This window comes from Scomber scombrus, chromosome 24 (genome assembly GCF_963691925.1).
Source record: "Scomber scombrus chromosome 24, fScoSco1.1, whole genome shotgun sequence".
Taxonomy (NCBI): domain Eukaryota; kingdom Metazoa; phylum Chordata; class Actinopteri; order Scombriformes; family Scombridae; genus Scomber; species Scomber scombrus.
Genome location: NC_084993.1, coordinates 4,232,529 through 4,255,270, shown reverse-complemented (window position 1 = coordinate 4,255,270; position 22,742 = coordinate 4,232,529). Strand labels below are relative to the sequence as shown.

The 22,742-nt window shown below is 39.7% G+C and overlaps 1 protein-coding gene across 1 annotated transcript; it reads right to left on the bottom strand.

Annotated features, from left to right (window-relative positions):
- Positions 1 to 1,697: 1,697 nt before the first annotated feature.
- Positions 1,698 to 22,421, bottom strand: atp7b (ATPase copper transporting beta). Its single transcript, XM_062414527.1, has 21 exons — positions 22,223 to 22,421; positions 15,930 to 16,701; positions 13,163 to 13,402; positions 12,914 to 13,077; positions 12,660 to 12,821; positions 12,512 to 12,585; positions 11,639 to 11,822; positions 11,322 to 11,555; positions 10,294 to 10,385; positions 9,712 to 9,839; positions 9,085 to 9,239; positions 8,809 to 8,943; positions 8,527 to 8,721; positions 7,220 to 7,402; positions 6,894 to 7,077; positions 6,030 to 6,170; positions 5,755 to 5,897; positions 5,462 to 5,665; positions 4,574 to 4,691; positions 4,301 to 4,403; positions 1,698 to 3,642 (listed from the first exon to the last, which is right to left on the bottom strand). The coding sequence occupies exons 1-21, from the start codon at positions 22,337 to 22,339 to the stop codon at positions 3,381 to 3,383; spliced, it is 3,990 nt and encodes a 1,329-aa protein (XP_062270511.1). The 5' UTR covers positions 22,340 to 22,421; the 3' UTR covers positions 1,698 to 3,380.
- Positions 22,422 to 22,742: the final 321 nt, after the last annotated feature.

Genomic DNA, 22,742 nt, shown 5'->3' with positions numbered 1-22,742 from the left:
AGCAACAGATGGACCTTACAGTACAATATCAGGGTTGTAACACATATAATTATGGCCAGATAGAGAGCCTACTGTAGATAAACTGTCTATTTAATAAGGATTAGATTAAACTGAGCAGCAACATACCAGTTTGCTTACTGTCTACTTGGTTTTTAAAAAGGAGATATTGTGCTTTTCTGTTAATCTCTTACTGCTATAATGTTGGATATCTATGTTAAACATTGTCAAAGTTCCAAAAATTGAGGTGAATGTAAAATACTTTGGCTTGCTCTGATTGCACCATTTGTCATATCACATATGTCGGATTGCATTCGGGTTGAAACATGTACAAGTGTATTTGAGAAGTTTCAGCCTGTCCTCCTCTGGGTGAGTTCCATTAGGCTAAGATAAAGTACAACACACATCTTATATTTTAGGATTAGTTTAACTTTAGCCTTTAAAACAACAACAACAAAAACCTGCATGACAACACATATGGATTAACTACACAGCTCTTTACTTTACTACACGTGCACACACACACACATACACACACAGGTTGAAAATGAGTGACGATGTTTTCACCAGCACCAGAGGAGCAGCAGACTGTGTCCTGGCTCAGATTGAGCTGTAGACCTACCTGCACACATAAGATAAGACTAGAGACTTTATGTGCAGCCATGTGAGAAAAAATCTGAATACAGATAAAATCTAAAAAAAAAAATGTATACAAAAGGTCTTTAAAAACTATTTTAATAGGAGTTCTATCATTTTAGACAAGCAAACAGCTTAGATCTAAACTTGACTTGATCCTCTTTGACTTGTCTTGGGATTTATATTCTCATGCTGAACAGACTTTTTTTTGGAGGTTTTCAAAGTCAAGGGCGTGGATCAGAGATTTTTTGACAAATGTATTTCCTCCCCGTCTCTAAGATATGCTCAAAACTAACTAAATAAATAAATAAAGCAAACATCGTCTCATTGTCTGTCAGAGGACTTTCTTTTTGAGGGGATACTGAAGGTCTTTGCATCGTTCTAAGATTGTCTGTCGGACTGTGTGAGTACGCACTCAGGCTGCAGGCTGGGAAGGCTGCTCCAATGTGTCAGCCTTAAACTAGGCACAATTACAGATGCATAGCTGAGCAAGCAAAGAACTCCCCACGGTGCTGTGCGCCCATGTAATGCTGTAAAATACATTCTGACACCTTATTAAGCTTACGTTTAAATGCGTTTGCACAGCGACAGAATACAGCAATAAAAGATGACAATAAAAAAGGTGATAACACCGTGAGAGGAGATGCAATCGATAAGCAGCGCTGATTAGATTAAATGTAAAATAGGAGCTACAGGGTGTAAAATGTGTCCCTGTCAGAATAACACAACCAATCATAAACATGCATTGGTGGACTGAATGAAATGATTGTGGCAACAGAACAGAAAGATCACATCTGCAGAATATCTCATCCACATCACAGGATATCTGGAAATTGCAAGAAATCTGAGCCATTTTCTAAAGAAAAGATTGCAAAATTCTTGAGTTAAATGTTCTTAAATGTGAATATTTTCTGGTTTCTTTATCTTATAAAGAGAGTAACTGATTATATTTGGGTTGTTTGACAGTTTGGGACATTTTATGTTACATCTTCACCACATAACTGAGACTATTCCCACAAATGATGAGTCAAAAGACAGGAGTAATACAACCAAGGAAAGCTTTTTCACACCTGGCGACACACTGAAACAGAAGCTTATCCGCCGTAAAGACAGAAGCAATATAATATACTCCAGTACCAACACAGGAGGAACAACCGGCTGACAAAACAGTTGCATGACTCGACACAAAAAGGCTGAAGGGGTCAGTGTGTGTCAAACAAAAAATGCCTCCCAGATCATTTTGTATCTTTAAAAAAATGACAGACGAGGACAGAGAAGACAAGCAGTTTGAATAGGCGGCCTACAACATCGCTTACATGCCGTCTAATGTGACATAATCCATGTTTCTGCTGTCTGAAGTCAATTATACAGGCAAATATTAAGATACATTTGGCTTGTCTTAGCAGAAAAATCACAGGTGTCATTAATAACAATTAATGAAGCCTGCAGATGATCGTTAACGTTATTGATCACACCTGTGCTTCTCCTGCCATGACATGCCTGAATGTGACACAATATTTATATCCATAAAGACTATATATATCTATGCACTTATCATTCAGCTCAACTCAATGAAGAACTGTCTCTTTCTGTGCAGGGATGAGGTCATTTGATTAATCTGCTGCATTAATTATCCTCCGGCACAGCTCAAAATACACCGGAAAGAAAAGTCCAGAAGATCTGAGACACAGCTTCGTCTTCTTCACTTCTGTATTTAACATGAACACCTCACACTTGTGCCACTTTGCTTAGAAGAAGAAAAAAAAATCGAAGCAATAAAGAATCTTAAAAACAGCAAGAAAAAAAAATGTGTCTCTCTTATCGAGCCAAGGACGGGCACATTTCCAATCAGAGCACAAAATCAGGAAGGTCGGATGAAACAGGCGGGAGGAGAATCAAAATGTAAACACAGCATGTTGATTATTATTATTTTGTTTTTTCCATGAATTATTTATGACGTTAGACTTTGACAGTTTAGCCTCAGGCCAACACTCATCCAAGCAGACTTCTTTACTTAAAGGGGAAACTTTCATAGATCTCAACCTGGAGCCTATTTCCCATCTTTTTGTGTCTCAGAAACTAATGGGGACATCAATTTTTTAAATTGGTCCTGTATTGAGCGAGAGTGCTGCAGCCAGCAGCCGCAATGTAATCCAATGGGGCAATAGCGCTCTGTCAAAGTACAGAAAGTCCTTGTATTTGCCACTGACCAGCTCAGATTATTATTATAAGTGTCTGACAATGTTATAGAAAGGACCCTACAGAGAAATAAAAGCCTTTTTCTGCTCAGTATGTTCAATACTGTACAAATTCTTCAAAACATTGTTGTCCCCAGTAGTCACTTAGACACAAAATGATGGGAACACAGGGTCCAGGTTGATAAATATCAATTTAAAAGTGCATTTGGACAGAAATTTCTCAAGAAAAGCAGAATCTATTAGACATTGCAAGTTTGATTTACAGTGTGTGACTCCTGTCAGCAGGTATGAAAAAATAAAAAATAAACAAATAATAGTAATATCTTAACTTAGCAGCTTGATTTTTAGACATTCCCCAGAGGAAAGTGACAGATCAATAGTGACTGAGCTAAAGGTAAAAGTGCAATAAGTGTAAAAATAAAAGAGCACTTTTAAGTTTCAGCTTTGTCTATTTACATAAATACATAGAAATATTACACAAAGAGCCTCGGTTCTTAACATGAGAACCAGGCAGAATCTGTGTGATGTCTCTGTTCCCTTTTCCATTCATTATACATTAAGGTCTGCATTCTGGTGGTCCAGGAGGGAGTAGCGGTCCTGCTCCTGGACAGGTTTAATGGATGCTCCCTGGCTGGAGAAGGCGGGTGGTGCCGCGTTGCTCTGGCTCAGCTGCTCCAGAGGTCTAATGGGGAGAGCAGGACTGCGCCGCCGGCCGTCCAGGCCCAGATGTGTGCTGATCTGCGACGATCGGAGGCTCCTCATCTGGCCTCTCGCACGCACCTCATACAGCTCCACTGAGGTTTTCTTAAACCTGAAGGAAACAGAAGTTATATTCAACTTGATGAGAAATATTATGGAGCTTGATTAAAAGTCTAAAGAAAGAAAAGAGGCCACTGCAGCTGCAAAAGACCAAGAAAAAGAGAAATTATAGATACATTTACACTGAATGAGAGGAAAAGAGGAAAGAATGTATTTGTATGTATAGATTTATTAACTGGTCTTCTTTAGAAATCATGCATACAGGATAATTTTGGACTTTAAACATACTCACTTGCAAATATTAACTATTGTTATTATTTCTTGTTTAAAGGATAACTTAACAGCAGCTGAAAAATAGTATTTGCTGACCTCCAGTGGTTCTCTAAAGCTCAATACAGTGATGTAGAAGTGTAGTTCAGGGTTTGTCAGTATGCTATGAAATCACTGTTGTTGTGGCTTTAATATTTTATCAAAATATATTAAGCTGTTAACTCAATTACTGTTTGCTAAGTCGCTCTGTATCTTGATGTTGACCTTTCACATTTTAAGAGATCATATTTTCTATTTATGTTCAATTTGAAATGCATTAATCAATAAAAGGAATTTCATTTGGCAATTAAGTTAATGACTTACAATATTAACTAAGACAGATAATGACAGATCAGATATCATGGATTACTTTTAAATAGTGTAACTTCATAAAGACTCACGTTCTCAGCAGTAAAGAAGACAGGACCACTGAAACCGAAGACACAGCCATCGCAGCCGAGCCCATCCAGGGCTGCAGCACGAGGCCCAGCGGCATGAACACACCTGCAATCAGCAGAGGAGAGGACGGCATGATGGGAGGAAGAGAATAAGTATCTTCCAGAAGTTTAAAATCTGGTAAGAATTATAATATCTTATTGCCACTGTAGATATGAAGTAGTAATCATTTGAAAGAGGCAATTTTGACAGGAGACGGTGTAAAAATCAGTCCTCACCTGCAGCGATGGGTATTCCTACGAGGTTGTAGATGAGAGCGAAGAAAAAGTTGATCCTTATCCTCTGCACTGTCTTCTTGGACAGCTCGATACTGGCCACCACATCCAGGAGGTCATTCTGGAGAAAAAGATTGAGATTGAGATTTTTCTGTGATTTATATTCTCTTATAATGTCAGATGCCAAAGTTACTTGAGGTGAACGCTTGTTAAAATGCCGCCTTCAAGTCAAAAGCCTGAATGCTCAGTTTTTAAAGTCACTTCTTATTCACCATAGAGCAGATGTCAGGTTGTTCTCATATGCCCACAACCAGCTGTCTGTTGGTAGCATTTGTTGCTAAGGTTGTGATTCCCACTCACATATTTCAGATCAGATTCAGGCTCAAACACAACAACATACAGATATATTTGAGAAGTTTATATTTTGAGTAAAGAAGGAGAAAAAGAAACAAACAACTCCAGTTATTCCTCAGGAAGATGAGGAAGTTCTGGATTCAAACATCAGTCCTGCATGTGGTCTATAGATCCTTTGTGGGATCCATACTGACTTCCAATATCACGGCAGGGTTCGGCGTGATGAGCGCTATCAACCTGAACCGCGTCAGCTGGATTGTAAAGATCAGCAGTAAGATCATCGGGCGTAAAAAAGGCCTCACAAATAGCCAAAGACACCACACACACCCTCCACTAAAACAGCCTGTTTCAGACAGAGGCTGAAGTGGAGGGCTGCATAAAGAGCCAGTATTAGATAAATAAGGAGTTTTTTATGTAAATCATGCAAAGATATTCCAGTTGAGCCCTGGAATATAACTATAGAGCTGAAAATGTGCACGATATGATAAGATTTCATAATATCTTTGGACAGACTGTCAGCCAGAATGTGTCACATACTCTGATGAGGACAATGTCCGCCGCTTCAATAGCCACATCTGTCCCCGTGCCGATGGCGATGCCGACGTCAGCCCGGGCGAGAGCGGGCGAGTCGTTGACCCCGTCTCCTACCATGGTGACTCTCAGGCCTTTTTCCTGCAGCTCCTGCACTTTTGCAACCTTATGTGAGGGCAGCACCTCTGCAAACACTTTCCTGATCCCCACCTGCAGTAAAACAACATTTTATTTCATTTATTTGTGTTCTTCTCTTCCAAGTATTCCTAAAATTCTTCATCCATATGCGAGTGGTTTACCTGTGCAGCTATGGCTTTGGCTGTGCGTCTGTTGTCTCCTGTTATCATGACAACCTCGATGCCCATGCTGGTGAGTGTATGCACCGCTAACGCCGACTCAGCCTTCACGGTGTCTGCGATGGCTAACATGGCGCACAAAACACCTGCACAGACACATGACTTATGATTAAGGTGCAGCAGCAGCAAAGTCTGTACAGCTGTAGAACTAGAAAAACACTGAAGATAAGAGATAAAAGTAAATGTCAGTGTTGTTTATTTGTAGGGATTATCCTCACCATCTATAGCAACCAGGATAGAAGTCTGCCCTTTTGTCTCATGGCTGGACATGGCAGCATCAACGTCTGCTCCGATGTGGTGGCCGTTCCTCCTCATCCACTCTCGATTCCCAATCAGGACAGAGTAAGATAAGTTCCCACCTGGAAGAAAACAAACGAAGAAGTGAAATCACAAATAAAGAGGCATTTAAAGGTAATAGAATTAGAAATACCTAACATAATCTCAGAAGAAAAGATAATAAATGACTAGCAAAGAAATTAGAATAGAATAAAAATAATTAATTGGGCAATAAAATTAGTGCAAGATATGTAAAGGTAGCACTAAAGAAGACATTTAAAAAGAAGAAACTGCATTATTTTTTTTAGAGTATAAAGTTACATTTATATATAGAGACCAAGTTTTTACATATGTGGAAATTAATGTAATCAGGAAATATAAATATGTAGGGAAGTGAAGACATTGTTTTCCTGTAGATCTTTATCATGTTAACAGACGATGTGAAACAGTCACACATAAGCTGTGGCCAGTGTGGAGATTGAACTCATGACCTTTGTGTTATTAGCTCCACACTCTGGCCAGCTGAGCTAACCGGCCTCCTTTCAACACATATTTTATCTACACTTGGAGGCTGATAAGAGGATTTAAAAAAAAAAAAAACTACAGTAGCTTTAAATGCCTGGCCAACACATTAAAGAAATACCTGAATAAATGAGTAGAGAAACATAACATCACTTTCTCTTTCATCTGTGTGTTTATGTATTCTCCACAGTAAAGATAAAGGCAGCTGATGTGTGAATGAATTCAATGCACACAACAAAAAGTGAAACTGTTCTTCAAGCCAGAGAAACTGAAAGGAGTCAGACCTGTAGACGGGGCCTCGGCAGCAGAGAGCAGGCTGCTTTCGTCTGTGGTGGCTCCCGGCAGCAGGACGCAGTCTTCACTCTGCTGCTGCAGCAGATGTTCCACCTTGGACACCCGGCAGCTGATCCCGCAGCCCGGCACCGCCTGGAAGTCCTGGCAGTAGCCCAGCACATCAGAGCCCAGCTCCTAGAGACACACGATCAAATGTTAGAGCCATGATCTCTTGAATAGAAGATGTCAGAAAGAGCTATGAAGGAAGAGTGGTAAAAACAGCACAGATACAGACATCCTATATTAAAACATATATTCTCTCTGTTCCCTCTCTCACCTCTTTGCAGTGTTTGGCGACCGCCATGCCCAGCGGGTGCTCGCTGCTGGCCTCCGCTGTGCCGACCAACGCCAGGATCTTTCTCAGGGGCATACGAGCCATTTCCCATAACACCAACACGCGCGTCACCCGAGGGACGCCGTTGGTAATCGTACCGGTCTTATCAAACATCACCACGCCGATCTGAGGGATGAGAAGTTTCTTTTTGATCATCTTTGTGCGATAACTGGGTTTTGTTCTGTGTTTTTGCCACCAAAGAGAAAGGTCACAGGTCATTAAGCCTCATTTGTGACCTAAGAAAATCAAGATCTATCTCCTGGTTATTAACACCAATTTGCATCTTAAAAGGCATTTTTGTGATCGCTTAGATCTCTAAGCTTTGCCCAGAATGATACAAGCTTTGTGAGGCACATCTGACGTTTAAATGCAACATTACCTCAGACTGTGCAACTCTCTCTGGAGTACGCTAAGTCACAGCATTTGGAAATATTCCATTTAAAAGTTATTTTCGCCCCGGGCAAACATGTTATCATTCCAGGCACAAAGTAGATATCTGTGAGATCGCAAAAAACACCTTTGAAGATACAATCCACTGCTGGATTACAGGTTTTTAAAAAATAACATTTTCATTTCACCCCCAACTGGAACACTGAGGTCACTAAAACAAATAGATGTCCTCCTCTTTGGAGGATAAAGAAGTTCTCAAACAACAAAACAAATATATGAATGGAAGCAATCACACAGCAGCAGTAATGGAGCAGTAACCTCTGACGCCACATGGTGTCACTAAATTGATTAGAAAGAGTTGAGTTATTAAATTGAAGACGGCTATGATACTTGCAGAGTGATGAAATGAGAAACAGCAGCAGCAGATAAACACATCACTTACATCCTCATACCAGGACACACTGCAGGCGACAGATTCATGAATAAAGTATGAATGAAGTATGCTGCTGAGCTGTTTCGCTTTGTTAAAACAACACTGTGCTCTTTCAGCTGGTGGAGTTTCATTCGTATCATTATTGTACAATTCAGAGCAGCTAAATGAAGTGTTACAGATATTAAAAGTCATATTTAAAAACTGAATTCTGTCCAATTAGAAAGTTATGAGTTATGTCTGAGTGTGCACAGTATGAGCATATTGTTTTGAATCCATTTGGCAATAACAGAACAGTTAGAACGCTGATTTTATAACCAAAGACGAGTAATAAACCTTATGATATTTCTTTAAACAGCTGATTTGCCTCCTCTCATTACTTTTTTAGTCTACATATTAAATTGATGAGAGAGTATATGAAGTGCATTGCCTTGTGGGCCATCTCCAGCGGCTCGCCTCCTTTGATGAGGATCCCGTTCTGAGCTCCGACCCCTGTTCCCACCATGACAGCCGTCGGGGTCGCCAGCCCCAGAGAGCAGGGGCAGGCGATGGACAGAACGGTGATGGACGCCTGGAAGGCAAAGCGGAGGATGACTTCCGCCTTGGAGATGTTGGGGTTATAACCCTGTGAGGAAGAATAGATTTATTACAGTGATGATTACAGATCACACGTCTGTTGTTTGCGTAAGAAATCTCTGGTGTGCACACCTACCGGGAAGTTTTCCTTCACGATGTCGAAGTTGACATAGCCGATCGCCAGCCATGCCAACAGAGTTAGCACAGAAACGATAACTATGAAGGGCACAAAGTATCCGCTGAGCCTGTCTGCAAACTGCTGGATGGGAGCCTGAGACACCAGACAAAACACACAGTACAGAGGAGAGTATCTCAACTTTTATGTCTGAAAGCTTTATGAAATCAAAAGTCGACCATCTTTAAAGTGTTTATATCTGTGTAAATAAGGAATATTATCTTTACTGCCTCTTACCTTCGAGGTCTGGGCTTCTTCTACCAGTTTGACTATTTGCGACAGGGTCGTGTCTGCACCCACATGCGTGGCCTCCACCAGCAGAGCACCGTGAGCGTTGATGGTGCCAGCGATCACCAGGCTGCCCACCTTCTTACTGACCGGCATCGGCTCACCTGACAGAGACACGTTTGGAAAGACAGACCATGAAGAATGATAAAAACTCAAAGTCTTTTTATTCATTTAACAGAATGAACAAAGGTTAAATTATTGCCTTTGGCTGTTTTATCACAGCATAATTGTTATAGCTATAAAATCATAATGTATATCCTAAATGGGTTGGAAACCAATGAAGCAGGTTAATAGCATCTTTTAAGCATACTGATGATATCTAATTGGGAGTATATATATCTCATCTACATCCAGTGGACTACTCCAAATTTGGGATGCGTTTCCCAGAATGCAGCGTGTGAATATAATATTAATTTTTTTAATAATTTTTTTTTTTTCCATAATTTGTGGCACCAGTAAATGTGAGATATTGTTATTACCACCAGGAAGCTGATGTCAACACTCTGTCAAAGTTGGTAGATTGTAATTACTGTAAATTCAACATGCCGTGAATGTGACATGAAGGTGCGCTCCTACCTGTGATCAAGGACTCATCTGCCATGGAGCTTCCCTCGATCACTTTCCCATCGACGGGGAACTTTCCTCCCGGGGCAACCTTCACTATGTCGCTCCTCTGCACCAGCTCCACCACCACCTGCTCCTCACTGAAGCATAACAATACATTTACAGTCACACAATGGTGCAATTACGTCTTTCTTTGAGAGTTTTTGCTGATAATCTGTACATCTCTCAAATGAATACACTATAAGTTGAATGCATGTTTATAGCCCCAGTTTGATCTCAAGGGCCAGAGCAGTTAAATAATACATAATATGTCTATATATTACAGCTTTACTATAATAAATCATCTATTTACTTAAGAAAAATGAGTGCAATTTCACCAATATTGTGTCTTTCTTTCAGGTTATTTTGCACAGAAGCTGCTGATTGACAACATTTTCACAATGATCAATATATAGGTTTAAATATGACAATATATTCTGGTCAGGGTGCAAAACAACTCTGAAGCGTGCCGTATGTTTGACATCCCTGCTCTATTTCTGATCTGTTGCATCTGTTTTTAGGGGAATTGTGGCTGATATGTTCAGTGTGTCTCACCTGATGACGGAGTGGTCAGGTCCCAACGTTACCACAGTGGCATCTGTGGCTTGAAGTGACATTAGCTTGGCCAAAGCCTCTGAGGTTTTACTCTAAAAACATAGAAACATATTTAAAACATAGTCAGGGTTAAATGAGGAGGACATTCTGATTGGTTGGACATCACTATTGATTACTTGGCATATTATCATATTTGGAACAACAGTGGAAAATTAGTTTGAATGTTTAAATGTTACATCATATTTATCAAATTGCCTCATGATGCACAAAACAAACCAAACTTGATTAGAATTTCTGCTAACAGTAAAATCTTCCCACTGTTTTTGTGCATAGTCAGATCTGTTCACAACAAGGTCATAATAAAATGTCAGGATAAAAATATAATGTGGTTTCATAATTGTGTTATTACACCAGCTGACTTACAGTTAATCATTAGCTACAACCACTCCTATCATACACCTATAATAACACTGCAGGTCTAATTTAAAATGACCCGTGATGACTCAACAAAACGCTGCAATAAAAGTCTGAAAGCTCGACTCATGCAGGCATCTGAAACAAAGTTCAGATTTTGCTGTGATAAATAACAAATGAATACCAAGAAGCAGCATTTTATTGTGTCAGTTGAGGCATGAATATTACAAGATTGATCCTATTAGAGCATAACATATAATTATTAATTAATGTGTTAATTAGTGAGCTTTAGAGGCGCTTGTAGGTGGATTTTGTAAGCTGACTGAGCCAATTTTCACAAAATGTCAAACTATTTCATTACTATTAATAAAGCATGTATGAATTATTCTAGACTGTGCATTTAAAATTTTGCAATATTTTGTTATTTTGCTGCTATGGATAAACTGTAACTCGTCACCACAAGAAAGAAAGAGGATTAAAATTCCCCTGATGTAACTCGAAAGTTTAGAGTTATAGTTTGGTTCACCATATTAATCAAACAGCAACAGCACGGCAAGTAGTATAACAAATGGGGAGGATTTAAAAAGTATTCAAGCATTTTATTTGTTTTTTACCTTTGCGATGTGCTCCAGCCATCGCCCGAGAGCGATGAACACAAAGAGCATAGGTGGAGTGTCGAAGAAGGTGACGGGGCTCTGGCTGGCTCGCTCAGCCATGGCGACAATAAGGACAACGCAGGAGTAGATGTAGGCGATGGAAGTAGCTAACACGATCAGCACGTCCATGTTGGCCGTGCGGTGCTTCAACGAACGATACGCCTGGATGTAGAAGTATCGGCCTCCGAAGATCTGGAGGGGAAGAAGCACAGAAGTAATGTGAATTCATCTAAAAGAAAAACTCCTAGTGACAGAAATGTTGTGTGGTCATGTACCTGAACCGGTGTGCAAAGCAAGAAGAAGGCCAGATTTAAGAGGGAGAGGCCGGGCAGCAGGTTCTGCTCCTCCGGCATGGAGCCTCCGTGTTCCTGATGCTGACTGTCCATCACCATCATGTAGATCATGAGACCCATGACAGGCAGGCCGAAGACAAGGCTGAACAGGAACGAGTTCTTCCACCTGCAAAGGCACCAGAAATGTGTCAAATTACAGAAGCAAGACAGAGAACACATATAAGACTTTGGGAACTACATTTGAAAAAGTATGTGAGGCGTTGACTGTTACGTATTCAAAACATGAGATATTCTTCATGAATGAAGGGTCCGTCAGTCAGCTTTGAAAAGGGTCAAGTTAGCTCAGTTAAACCTGCAGGAGCTGCTGAAGGCTTGTGTAACAGGAATAAATGCATGAGAACGAGTCCAAAGCATCTGATTCTTCCAATATTTTCCTGTCTGAAGAAAAAGGTAAATGCCAGTGGAAACAATTGTGGGGCTTTAATGGAAACTTTTCACTTTTACAAGAGATAAAACACTTGAGGAATACTTCAGCACTCTCCTCTGCTTTAGTTATACCTCAGGCCAAGTTTGCCCAAAAGAAAAGTGTGAAAATGTGTTTTATGTATCTTCAAAAAGTTTTATTCGAAAAAAAGGGTTATTTAATTAATTACTTTTCTTGGACCTTTTCTTTTTCTGGGTGATACATGGGAAAAGGCCCACACGGACAGCTCCACTTTGTTCCATAAGAATCATTATAGTCTGGTCTCCTTTGCCAGGGATAGTGGGATCAAAGCCCATCTGGGGTGATTTACAACTAGATGTCAATAGACTGTAACCATTTTTTGGGGACAACAATGACGACTAGATACTTGCTGTCCAATCTCTTCCGTGTGATCCAGGTTGTTTTTGAAGCCCTCTTTCACCAGACTGGCGTCGAAGCCGAGGCTCTGGAAGGAGAAACTAAATCAGCAAATAGTAGATGTTTCAGATGTTTCAGAGTTTAAAAGTAAGTGATCTTTACCTGAATGATCTTGATAATATCTCGAGCTCCGAGCACCTCCGGGTCAAACTGGATCTGTGCTTTTTTAGTTGCCAAGGCGACTGATGCCCCGAGGATCCCTTTGGTTGTGGTGAGCTTGGACTCAATGTTGTGGACACATGATGCACATGTCATGCCTGTTATCTGCAAGAGACCATTGGAGGAAATTCATGACATTTTTCACCAACAAAGAAGAATAGAATTTATTATATTTTTATTGCTTTCTTAGGACTTACAGTAAGATCTAGTTTCCCATCTGTTACCGCGTTGTCCTCCATCAGTTTGGCGCCAAAACCTAAGTCTTCTATGAGTTGAGTCACAGCTACAGCATCCATAACATCTGAATCATACTTCACCTCTGCCTTTCCAGCCATGAGTGACACCAACACTGAGATAATTCCTGGAAACCAAAACAATTGTTTGGCTTAAACTTGTGCAGCCCTGATAGGAAATAGGAAAAGACCAGTTGTGTAATCAATACTCACCCTTGTGTTTGAGCAAGTTCCTCTCGATGTTGGCCACACATGAAGCACACGTCATTCCCGTTACGCAAACGAAGCATTTTTGTACTTTAATCTCAGGCGAGTTGGAAAGATAGCTCGCAGAGGCCGTCTGTGATCCAGTGCCGTTGCTTACTCCCGCCTTACTGGGTGATTGTGAGGCAGAGGGGTCAGAAGGCCAAGAGTTGGACTTTTCATGACTCATGCTCTTTGGAGATGCAGACTCTAAAGAGAAGAAGGAACAAAGTCAATGATTGCATGAGAAGAAGCCAACTATGCTTAAACTGAGAAAAACTGAGAGAATTCTACAAGATGCATTTCAACAGCAGCACAAACTCCAGCTTCCAAAATCACCATGAAGTTGGATCAACACATCTCTGAAACAACTTTAATAACAATTGAACTATAGAGCCAAGACTAGATTGTGTATTCTGCAGTCTTTATTCCCAGTCCTGCCTCTCTACTAAAGCAATAAAACCAAACAATCATGCCTCCTGAAGGGTTTCTGCATGGATCACCAAGTTCAAATTTAAGATTTCTGAGAACTTTTTAATAGCATTCAAAATTCAATGTATTACTTATTCTATTATTGTCAAACTGGCCAAAGCATGAAAGGGAAGTAGGATGGAAAACCACCCAGGACAATATGGCTTGATATTATTAATCATGACATCACCTTTTTCAGTTCTGCCTAGCAGTGTACAACAGTAATTCCTAATGATATAATGAATTAAGTTAATGAAACCTGAACCAGGATAAGTGGAATAAAACAGGGGGATTGATTGATGAGCTTTCTTGTGGCTCTGACGGAGCTGACTGAAACTCTACAAAAAAGGACTGAAAAGCTTCCTGTAGCACAAACAACTGCATACAGTTTATAGATGTTTAGCAAGTAAGAGAAAATATAAAGACTTTTGCAAGTAAAATGTTGTTGTCGTCAGCCCTGAATTACTTCTGAATATAACACAGCTAGTTATTGGCGGGCCCATGAGTTGTGTTTACTGCCACAGAAAAGCTAGAAATCCCTCCTTCAAGTATGTCTTGCCTAACATGTCACAATTAGGGAGGACCAAAGCATTTAATCCAACTGCATTTTCAAATCCAAGCAGACACAAATTAGCTAAACTTGAGCTGTAAGAAGTTTTTAGACAATATGTGTAATGGAAAAATCAATGAACACACTATATGACAAGATAAAGCTACGTGATTGTAAAAAAAAAAAGATTTAGTTTGCAGTTACCCTTTAAAGGTTTTTAAAGATTTGCAGATTCCCTGCATGTCTCCTGAAATAAATGGCATAGATTTTATACAAAGCACATTGTTGGAGATTTAACTTTTGCTCTCAGTTTAAGGTATGAATTAAACATAAGTACAGACCAGCAGTGGTCCAAAAAGCTGCACTGCTTTCTGCTTTGAAGCTGAAAAATGAGCTACCTAAAAAAAAATGTAAAAAAAGGTACATGAAGGAATCTGCTCATAATCTGCCTGAGTTAATTCCATGTCTTGGCAAGCGGTTTTTGTCATTAAATCCAACAAGAAAGCCGCGGCCGGTAGTAAGAGCCCTCCGTGTTGCACTGGAGGGCATACTTGTCTGGTTTCCACGGTAACCGGTGGAAACTGAGGTGAAGTGAATATGAGGCGTCCTGTTTGGCTTAGTGGCCCAAAGCACTTAATGGAAGTTTTTTTTTTGCTCATAATGTATGGAGTTACTGAAACTAAACTAGATTCTGTGGCAGCACACACACAACACAGTTCTTCTGGAAGCATCTTAACATGCCATCTGCAAGAATGCATGGGTGGGAAGGAAGACATTGCTTGGATGACAAGAACATATGCGGTTCATAGACGTCGAACAATGGCTTCTTTTCTGCCTCGAGCTGCTAAACCAGTTCAATGCTACATGTGTTCCAAAACAAACTCGTAGTCTTGGAAAGATGAGGAACTGAAGAGCTGAGGAGCGGGAATGTTTCACCCAGTTCATGCTGATAATACTGCTGGTGACACATTCTAAACTATTTGTATTTACTGGTATTTTCTTACACTTTATGTACTTTTTTATTGTATGTTGCAATTTTCTTTGCCACTAATTAAAAAAAAACATGACTGCATGCACTCATCTGTCTGATAAATTCTCCACTTAACACTCCAGCTATTGTGCTACAGTCCCTAAACCACCATGTGGAAGTTTAGCTGTAAATTGTACACTGACATATCACACCTTTTTATGGAAAACAGTTGCACAGCCAATTAATATGGAGAAACATTAGCATCAATTTTGAGTTTCTGGTGACCTGATTAATCTAAATCTGATATTCACTCTCATTTTTTTTGGCTCTAAACCTTTTTCATTGAAGAAGTTCATGTGTCTAAATGGAAGCTTTGAGTTCCCACTTCAGATTTGTGTAAGTATACTGGCCCTCGATTGGCTTCAGACTTGTTGTGATGTTGCAAATTTTTACTGAACATTTTTGAGAGAAGGAGGACTTTAAATGTAAAAATCCCGACTATAGCAGCTTTAAAAGTTACTCTCTTAATCCATCTTCCTGGACCTGTTACACTGTGTAAAAGTTGTATTTGTGCCGCAGAGATCCTGCAAAACACACACGATCTCGTCTCTTCACCCCTATCTCCCATCAGCTGCCAGCTAACCCCTTTCTTACCTCACAGTATCACAATATCCTGTTTGATTTACAGCATCATATCATCAACCTGAAGCTTAATTACATGTGAAGGTTTTCTCATCTGCGCCTACCTTGAAGTGACGCTTCGAAGCCCATGTCCTCGATAGCTGCCCTGAGCTGTTCCGGCTCCGTGAGTCCGAGGTCAAAGGTTATCGTTCCCTTTTCCTCCTTCAGTGACACACCTATGGAAAGCACCCCTGTCATCTGAGAGATCCTCCCTTCTATGGACTGCACGCAAGAGTTGCAAGTCATCCCTAAAATCCAAATGGTTACAGTCTGGATTGACACATTCAGTGCGTCTCTCTCCCAGCGGCTTATAACTTCTCCGGATGGATCATCGGTTAATAGAGCCGCATCAAATCCCATATCCTCAATCTTGTCTCTCAGCTCCTTTTGTGTGACTAGAAGCGGCTGATATATAATCAGCGCCGCACTGTCTTTAAGAGACACCTGAATGTGAGAAACCCCCGATACAGGGCTGATCTGTTCCTCGATGGATTGCACACAGGACTGGCAGTGCATGCCGTCCACCCTGATCTGCACCGCTGACTCCACATTGTATCCAATACTCTGGAGCTCCAGGGCAATCTCTTTGGTTGTGATAAGTGAGGTTGCATAGTCCACCTTGGCCAACGTGCTGGGTAAAGACAAGTGGAAGGCGAGTACTCCGCTCAGGTTGGAGATTCGGCTCTCGGCAGCTTTGACCTGGTGCTCGGAGGTGAGTCCAAGGAGTTTGAAGGTTGCTCTGGAGGCAGTTTTGGGTGGAGGGTAGAGCTCACTTTGGCTCCCATACTCATAGGCCAAGTTGTCAAGGCCTTGTTTCTCACTGTCAGGGCCATTCTCCTAGAAAAATGAAAGAAAAAGGATGTCATTTAAGCATTTTTCTCTTCTGTAAACCTCATAATTTCATATCCTTACCTCTGATATCATGTGTGAAGTGCAAAATGTCTAAAAACACGTCTTTGCTGTTTGATTCACAAACACAACAACAAGTATTAATGTCTTAGATGACTAAACATGTTGCTGACACCTATTATCTGCACAAGAGATAACTTATAACTTCTTGTTATTGGCTCACAAACACAGACAACACAGACCTCAAAAACACTTGCAATTTCCTGTTTCTATCTGTGTAAGCATGCTGGATTTGGTTTGCTCTTTTCACCCCCCCGAATACAGGAAATGGCAAAAGGTATGAGAAGATGCTGCCCCTTTCTCTGAGCCCGAGCTCTCTGGGATCCTTGAGCCAACCACTCCACAATCCCCACTTGACCCCCATTCCTCCCTGATTTGTCCTTTTTTTCCCCTTCTCCAACCCTCCACCCTAAATCTAATCTGAGTTGTAACAACTCATAGCTCACACAAGTTACTCAGGGACTCAAGGACTCAGGGACTTTGCTACTATTGAGGAAATAGTCTGTCAGGAAAATTTAGAGCTCCTGCTACTTTATGTTAGATCCTTTGACATTTGCAATATAAACATAGATACAGTGTATGATCTTACACACAGCCTATACGCCTGCTTTCTTTACATTTACACCTGAATTTTTGCAGCTTTTACAAAAAACTGAGCCCTTTTTTTTGCTGCAATACAATAAGAAAGTCGTCTGCTTTTAAGATGTGTATGGAAATGATTAGATAGTCATATGGTTAGTCTTTTTTTTTTACTCCAATCATATAAATAAACACTTTGTCTTATCTACAAAAGTCCCATGCAGAGTTTATGACCTCATTATTTGTGGCTACGGCCCTGCCGCTAAATGCTAGACTCTCAAACATCTACAAGCCTGAATGTTACCGAGGTGTAACGATGTCAAGAGATAATCTCCGTGGGTAAAGAAAAGTTTGAAACTCACAGCTGTTTTTTTTTTTTTTGCTTATCGCTTCTCATTCTGCAAAAGAGCCACAAATAGTAGATCATATCTCCTCCATCTAAGCTGGGCTGCTGCAGTTGCATCAGGTCTTGGTCAATTTAACTTAGATGAGTAACACACTCTCACACAGTGTCATCTAAATTGGGGGGCGTCCCTTTGACCCCGACGGAGAAAAGTCTAGCATTGCCAGTTTTTTGGCACCACATGACCGGCCCTTTATATAAGCCTCCCAACGTGACTCTGCTTAAAAGTCACCGACACTTTACAGAACTGAGAGGGAGAGTCAGCCCCGAGATAAAATACAAAACGGTGCTCTGTGTGGAGGTTTTCTTTTGTGCAGGCTATGACCTTTATCAAAACGTATGTCACTTTTTTCAAAATGGCACATGTCACTTTCAATGCCCTCTATGTTTGAAATGTATTGAGTTCAAGTTCAGTGACAGGCTTATACACACTGACATGTATTTGTGAGTGTATGTATGGTGTAAAATAACATTTTAAACATAAAAAATAGTAAAGAACAATACTTGTTTCTAAAGGTGTACATGTGCATTTTAAGATTGATTGATTTGGCTATTTAAGCGTCACCTTTCCAGCCCATGTCAGCTTACAAGACAGTAAACAATAATAACCAGGATGGACACATGACAGATCATTATGTACAGTTGCACATATCATTTAAAACAAAAAGTGGCTTTTTATGCACTAAATCCTGCTGAGGGACTGTTGTTGTCAAACTAATGATGATTGCATTGAATTAAATAAATTATTTCACATATATAAATCCAATGAAATAACAAAAAAAGTAGATATTTGAATTCCAAATGAACCAAAATGGTGCTCAAACCATCTCTAGTGTAAAATATTTATTTTACTTTACTACTACTTTACTTTCAACTGGCATTTAAATGTTCTGTTTTTCTCCTCTAAATCTCGCTAAAACAACAATCTTCATATTAAAAAGTCAACATATGCATAAAACAAATCAGGATTTTTTAAACTGGATCTTATCAAATATTGTGTGACTTGATCTGCTGCTTCATTAACTGCTGAACAGTGAAGTGTTATGACTTATGACCTAGTTGCTAAAAGAAGATTCTGTGTGCTTATCTGTCATTTTCTAACACAGCTGCCTCTTAAAAAAATCCTGTTTGGAACAATATTTGTTACAAAGATGCTTGGATGGGAGCTGTTAACTTTGAAGTGATAACTGCTTATGACGTATGTTTAACCAGCCTGGAGATTAAAAGAGAGTGAGAGTTTCCCCTCCAGTCTGGGAAGCTTCCCTTACGCAGGTTGTTCGTGTGCTGTCTGTGTGAGATTTGTATATTGCATCCTCAAAAAAACACATTAACGTTGCTCTCCAGTGAAATCTTTATATCTGCCTTCCTCATCAGGTAAAGTGTGAACTTTAAGAATTACACAAAGGCTTCTTAAAGGGTTTTAAGTGGCTAGGAGCCGTGAAAATCACATATTTAGCACAATAAGCATAATTCTTGAATCCATGAGAGATCTATGGCTAACAATGATGGGAGCAGCCCAATAAAGTGTCTTTTTTTCTTGTGAAAGCCACAAATTACAGCGTCCTTTAAATGTTACGCAATCAGTTACACACATTTACATAAAATAATGTCCAGAAACCCTTAAATCTAACTTCCATCCACTTCTTTGTTATGGGCCCGCCACAATCCCTGTTTAAGAGGTCAGTGCTTAAACCATTAAGGCCACTGGTGCTGCCGCTTAACTGGAAATGGTACCAGTCTTAAAAGAAGAGGAATACCATAGTAGCTATGTACAGATGTCTGGATAGAGCTGACCCCATGTGCCTCTTTGTTTTACACTGAAAGGCAAACACTGAAATGTTGGCTGCTCCTTTCATGAGTCCTGTTCAAATCAATAACACACCGAGGTAACATGAACATGAACACTTCCCAGAAAGATCCAATCTCTAGATTATCCACCGATGCATATTTCCAATGTCTCCGCAACATTGCATGGTGGTATTATTATGAAGTGGCAGTGTAGTTGACTGACTATACTGCATTTTATGGTGTGTTTATCTACCACAGCCTTTAAATGGAAAGAGGAACTGTCACTTATACAGAGATTTATGCTCATCGTGAAGGATTCATTTGATTTATGATTTACTACTCAACAGCTCTGTTTATCTAAACCACAAGGCACATATTGTATCGAGGCCCAATCTTGGGCTTGGGGCCAATTAGAGGAACCTAGACAGGTGCAGCTCTGCTCCATACAGCATTCATTAGACATTTTAAGAGTTTAAATATTTGCAGTAACAGCATTTAAAATGATAATTTGAATGTCAAACACTGAGGTTTACAGGAATAACAGCACATTGAGGTGATATATGGTAAAATATAGGTGCTATTTTACATAATCATGACAATTTAGAATAGTGAATGCATTATTATATCTCAAAATAACAACAATGTATTGTTATTTCTATAGCAGGATGCAACAATAAGGGCTACATCTAATTAATCAACATTACATCACAAAATTAAAGAGATTTTTGCACCCAAATTTAAGTGAATGTACTATTACTGTTACTACTATACACATCTGGGTTACCTCCTGCCCTTTTTTCAACATATACATATATTTTTAATCATCATTTTCTCTTATTTTCAGTGTATAATACGCTGCCTACCTGCATCCTGAGTACCTGCTGTCACACCTTGCTGTCTGAACTTTTCTTTTGGCAGCTGCATGCAGAATGAATATTTCCTTCACGCATCGTGTTTATCATTGAGGATAAGAAACAGAAATGAATCATTGGGCCGCTGCTGCACCAATCGAATCCGTCCACTTAAATGATCTACCTATTAACACCAGGCCCAGCATTGTTGATTGGCTTTATGAAAGGATGCATGGTAGAGGTGAGATCTGCAGCCTGCAACCTGTTCAGTTATTTCTCTTATGTGTGTTGATATTTTAATTTTTAAGTTTTTAATTTATGTCCTTTTTAAGATTAGATGTTACTGTAGCTCAATTTCAAAGATAAAACACATGTCCATTATAAACTCTTTTAAAGCTGCAGCGATTAGTCGATTAATCAATAGTCACCAACTATTTTGACTATCAATTAATCATTTAGAGTCATTTTTGAAGAGAAAAATACTGAGATTTTCTTGTTCCAGCTTTGCAAAAATGATTATTTGCTGGTTTCTTTTGTCTTAAGTGAAAGAAAACTGACTATTTTTGGGTTGTGGACTGTTGGTCGGGACAAAAACAAGATATTTTAGGTTCTATCTTGGGTTTTAGGAAGCAATAAAGAACATTTTTCACCATTTTCTGACCAAATGAAATCATTAGTTGTAGCCCTAAGTGTGTTCAAGCTCAATTAAGATCCACGTGACTTCTCATTTGGGGTAGAAAGACATTTAGGATAAGGAAGATGACAGTTTATTTGTATTGTTAAACCTGCCATGAGGATAAAATAACTGTATCATTGCTAATTCTTTCCATAAACGTACTTTTAAAACTTAGATTATTTCCACTCTAACAACTTCCCCGTAGAAAATTACAATAATTCATACAAAATCACTCCACGCTTGGTTAGATGTGTAACCTTAAACCCTTCAGTTAGATTCAATGCTTTGCATGATTACATTACATCTACTCAGGGGACGCTTTTGTCCCAACAGGACTTACAATAAATGCATTCAACCTCCACAGCAATAAGCTACAGTGAGTGTTACAGATTCATTCACTGTCACTTCATGATGATACATATTGTGTGCAATCCTGCTGGGTGCAAATCAAGTGATCTGACCTGTTGCATGCTGACTTTTATGAGAGGAGATTAAAGTTGAGTTTTATCTCTTTACAGCCCTAACACACTGCACATGTCTATTAGTGCTGGTCAGCTAAGCCACAGTGAGTCTCTTAGTATTTCAATCATTTTAGAGGCATAAAGAAGGAGAAAAAAGCACAAAAATTAGTGAAATTACAGTTTTGTATAGCAGGAACATCAACTTGTTTTTAAGTCCTGATCAGGCTTATTATAGTTAACTAAAACCAAAACTAGCAGTGAATTTTTTATTTGAGAGTTTCTTAAATGGACAACGAATTGCATATAAAATCAGCTTAATCAGTTTTCTTTTCATGTCTCCCTCCATTTTTACTGTAATCTGTTCAGTTTTGCTTCATGAAATAACCACAAGCACAGCAAATATTTACCTCAGTGTCAGTCATTATCTCATCCTTTACAGCTCAAGGCTTTCCTCCTAATACCTGAAACACTAAATAATAACTACATAATCACTTGTTAAACTAACTAAAACTAAACCGAAACAACTGAAAAACTAAATAAAAACTAATTAAAATGTCTAAAATGTCAAAACTATAATAACCCAGGTCCTGATGTGCTTGATTTCAGGTCAGGACTCAACATGTCAAACTGGTTATAATATTGTGTTTTTTTTACAGAGAGGTGAAGCAGCAGCTGCAGATGAAGGCCTTACCTGGTGTCTCGTGCAGGTGTAGTCCGGTTTACAGCCACACTCCACCATACAAATCTGCTCCCCGACACTCTTGGAGACATACTTGGACGGACTTTTGGGCGACTTCGGTGAAAACATGTCCGATCTCCTCTGATGGCGTTTGGTTTATCTCCACCTACTATCAAAGTCGGAGGGCAAAAGTCCGCAGTGGGAGAGCGCAGCGTGCTGTTCCTAGAGATAAGTGGAGCGCACTCTGGATCATTTCTTTTTCTTTTTTTTTTTGCTCTCATGCTGGAGGTTTTTGATCACGGGGGGGGGGGGGTTCATGAGAGGGGAGGGGGGCTTTGGGGGGGTAAAGCCTGCAATCACATGACTTCTGCATGTTTGGAGGAAAAAGTGAATATATGTTTTTCCACAATACTTCCTATAAGTTGCGTTAAACTGCAGTTTTTTGAGGTAATTTTAGGGGAAAAGCTGGTGTGAGAAAATGAACGATAGTGTGTGTAGAAAAATAAGTTTTATTCAAGTCCAAATAAATTCA

Bases quoted from the DNA above. Each gene is read 5' to 3' on its own strand.
- atp7b (XM_062414527.1), bottom strand. From the start codon at position 22,339: ATGTTTTCACCGAAGTCGCCCAAAAGTCCGTCCAAGTATGTCTCCAAG. The intron at 8,944-9,084 runs GTAAGAGGCAGT...CTGGTGTCTCAG, and splicing joins AAGAAGCCCAGACCTCGAAG to GCTCCCATCCAGCAGTTTGC. The intron at 5,666-5,754 runs GTAAACCACTCG...GTTTTACTGCAG, and splicing joins CCAAAGCCATAGCTGCACAG to GTGGGGATCAGGAAAGTGTT.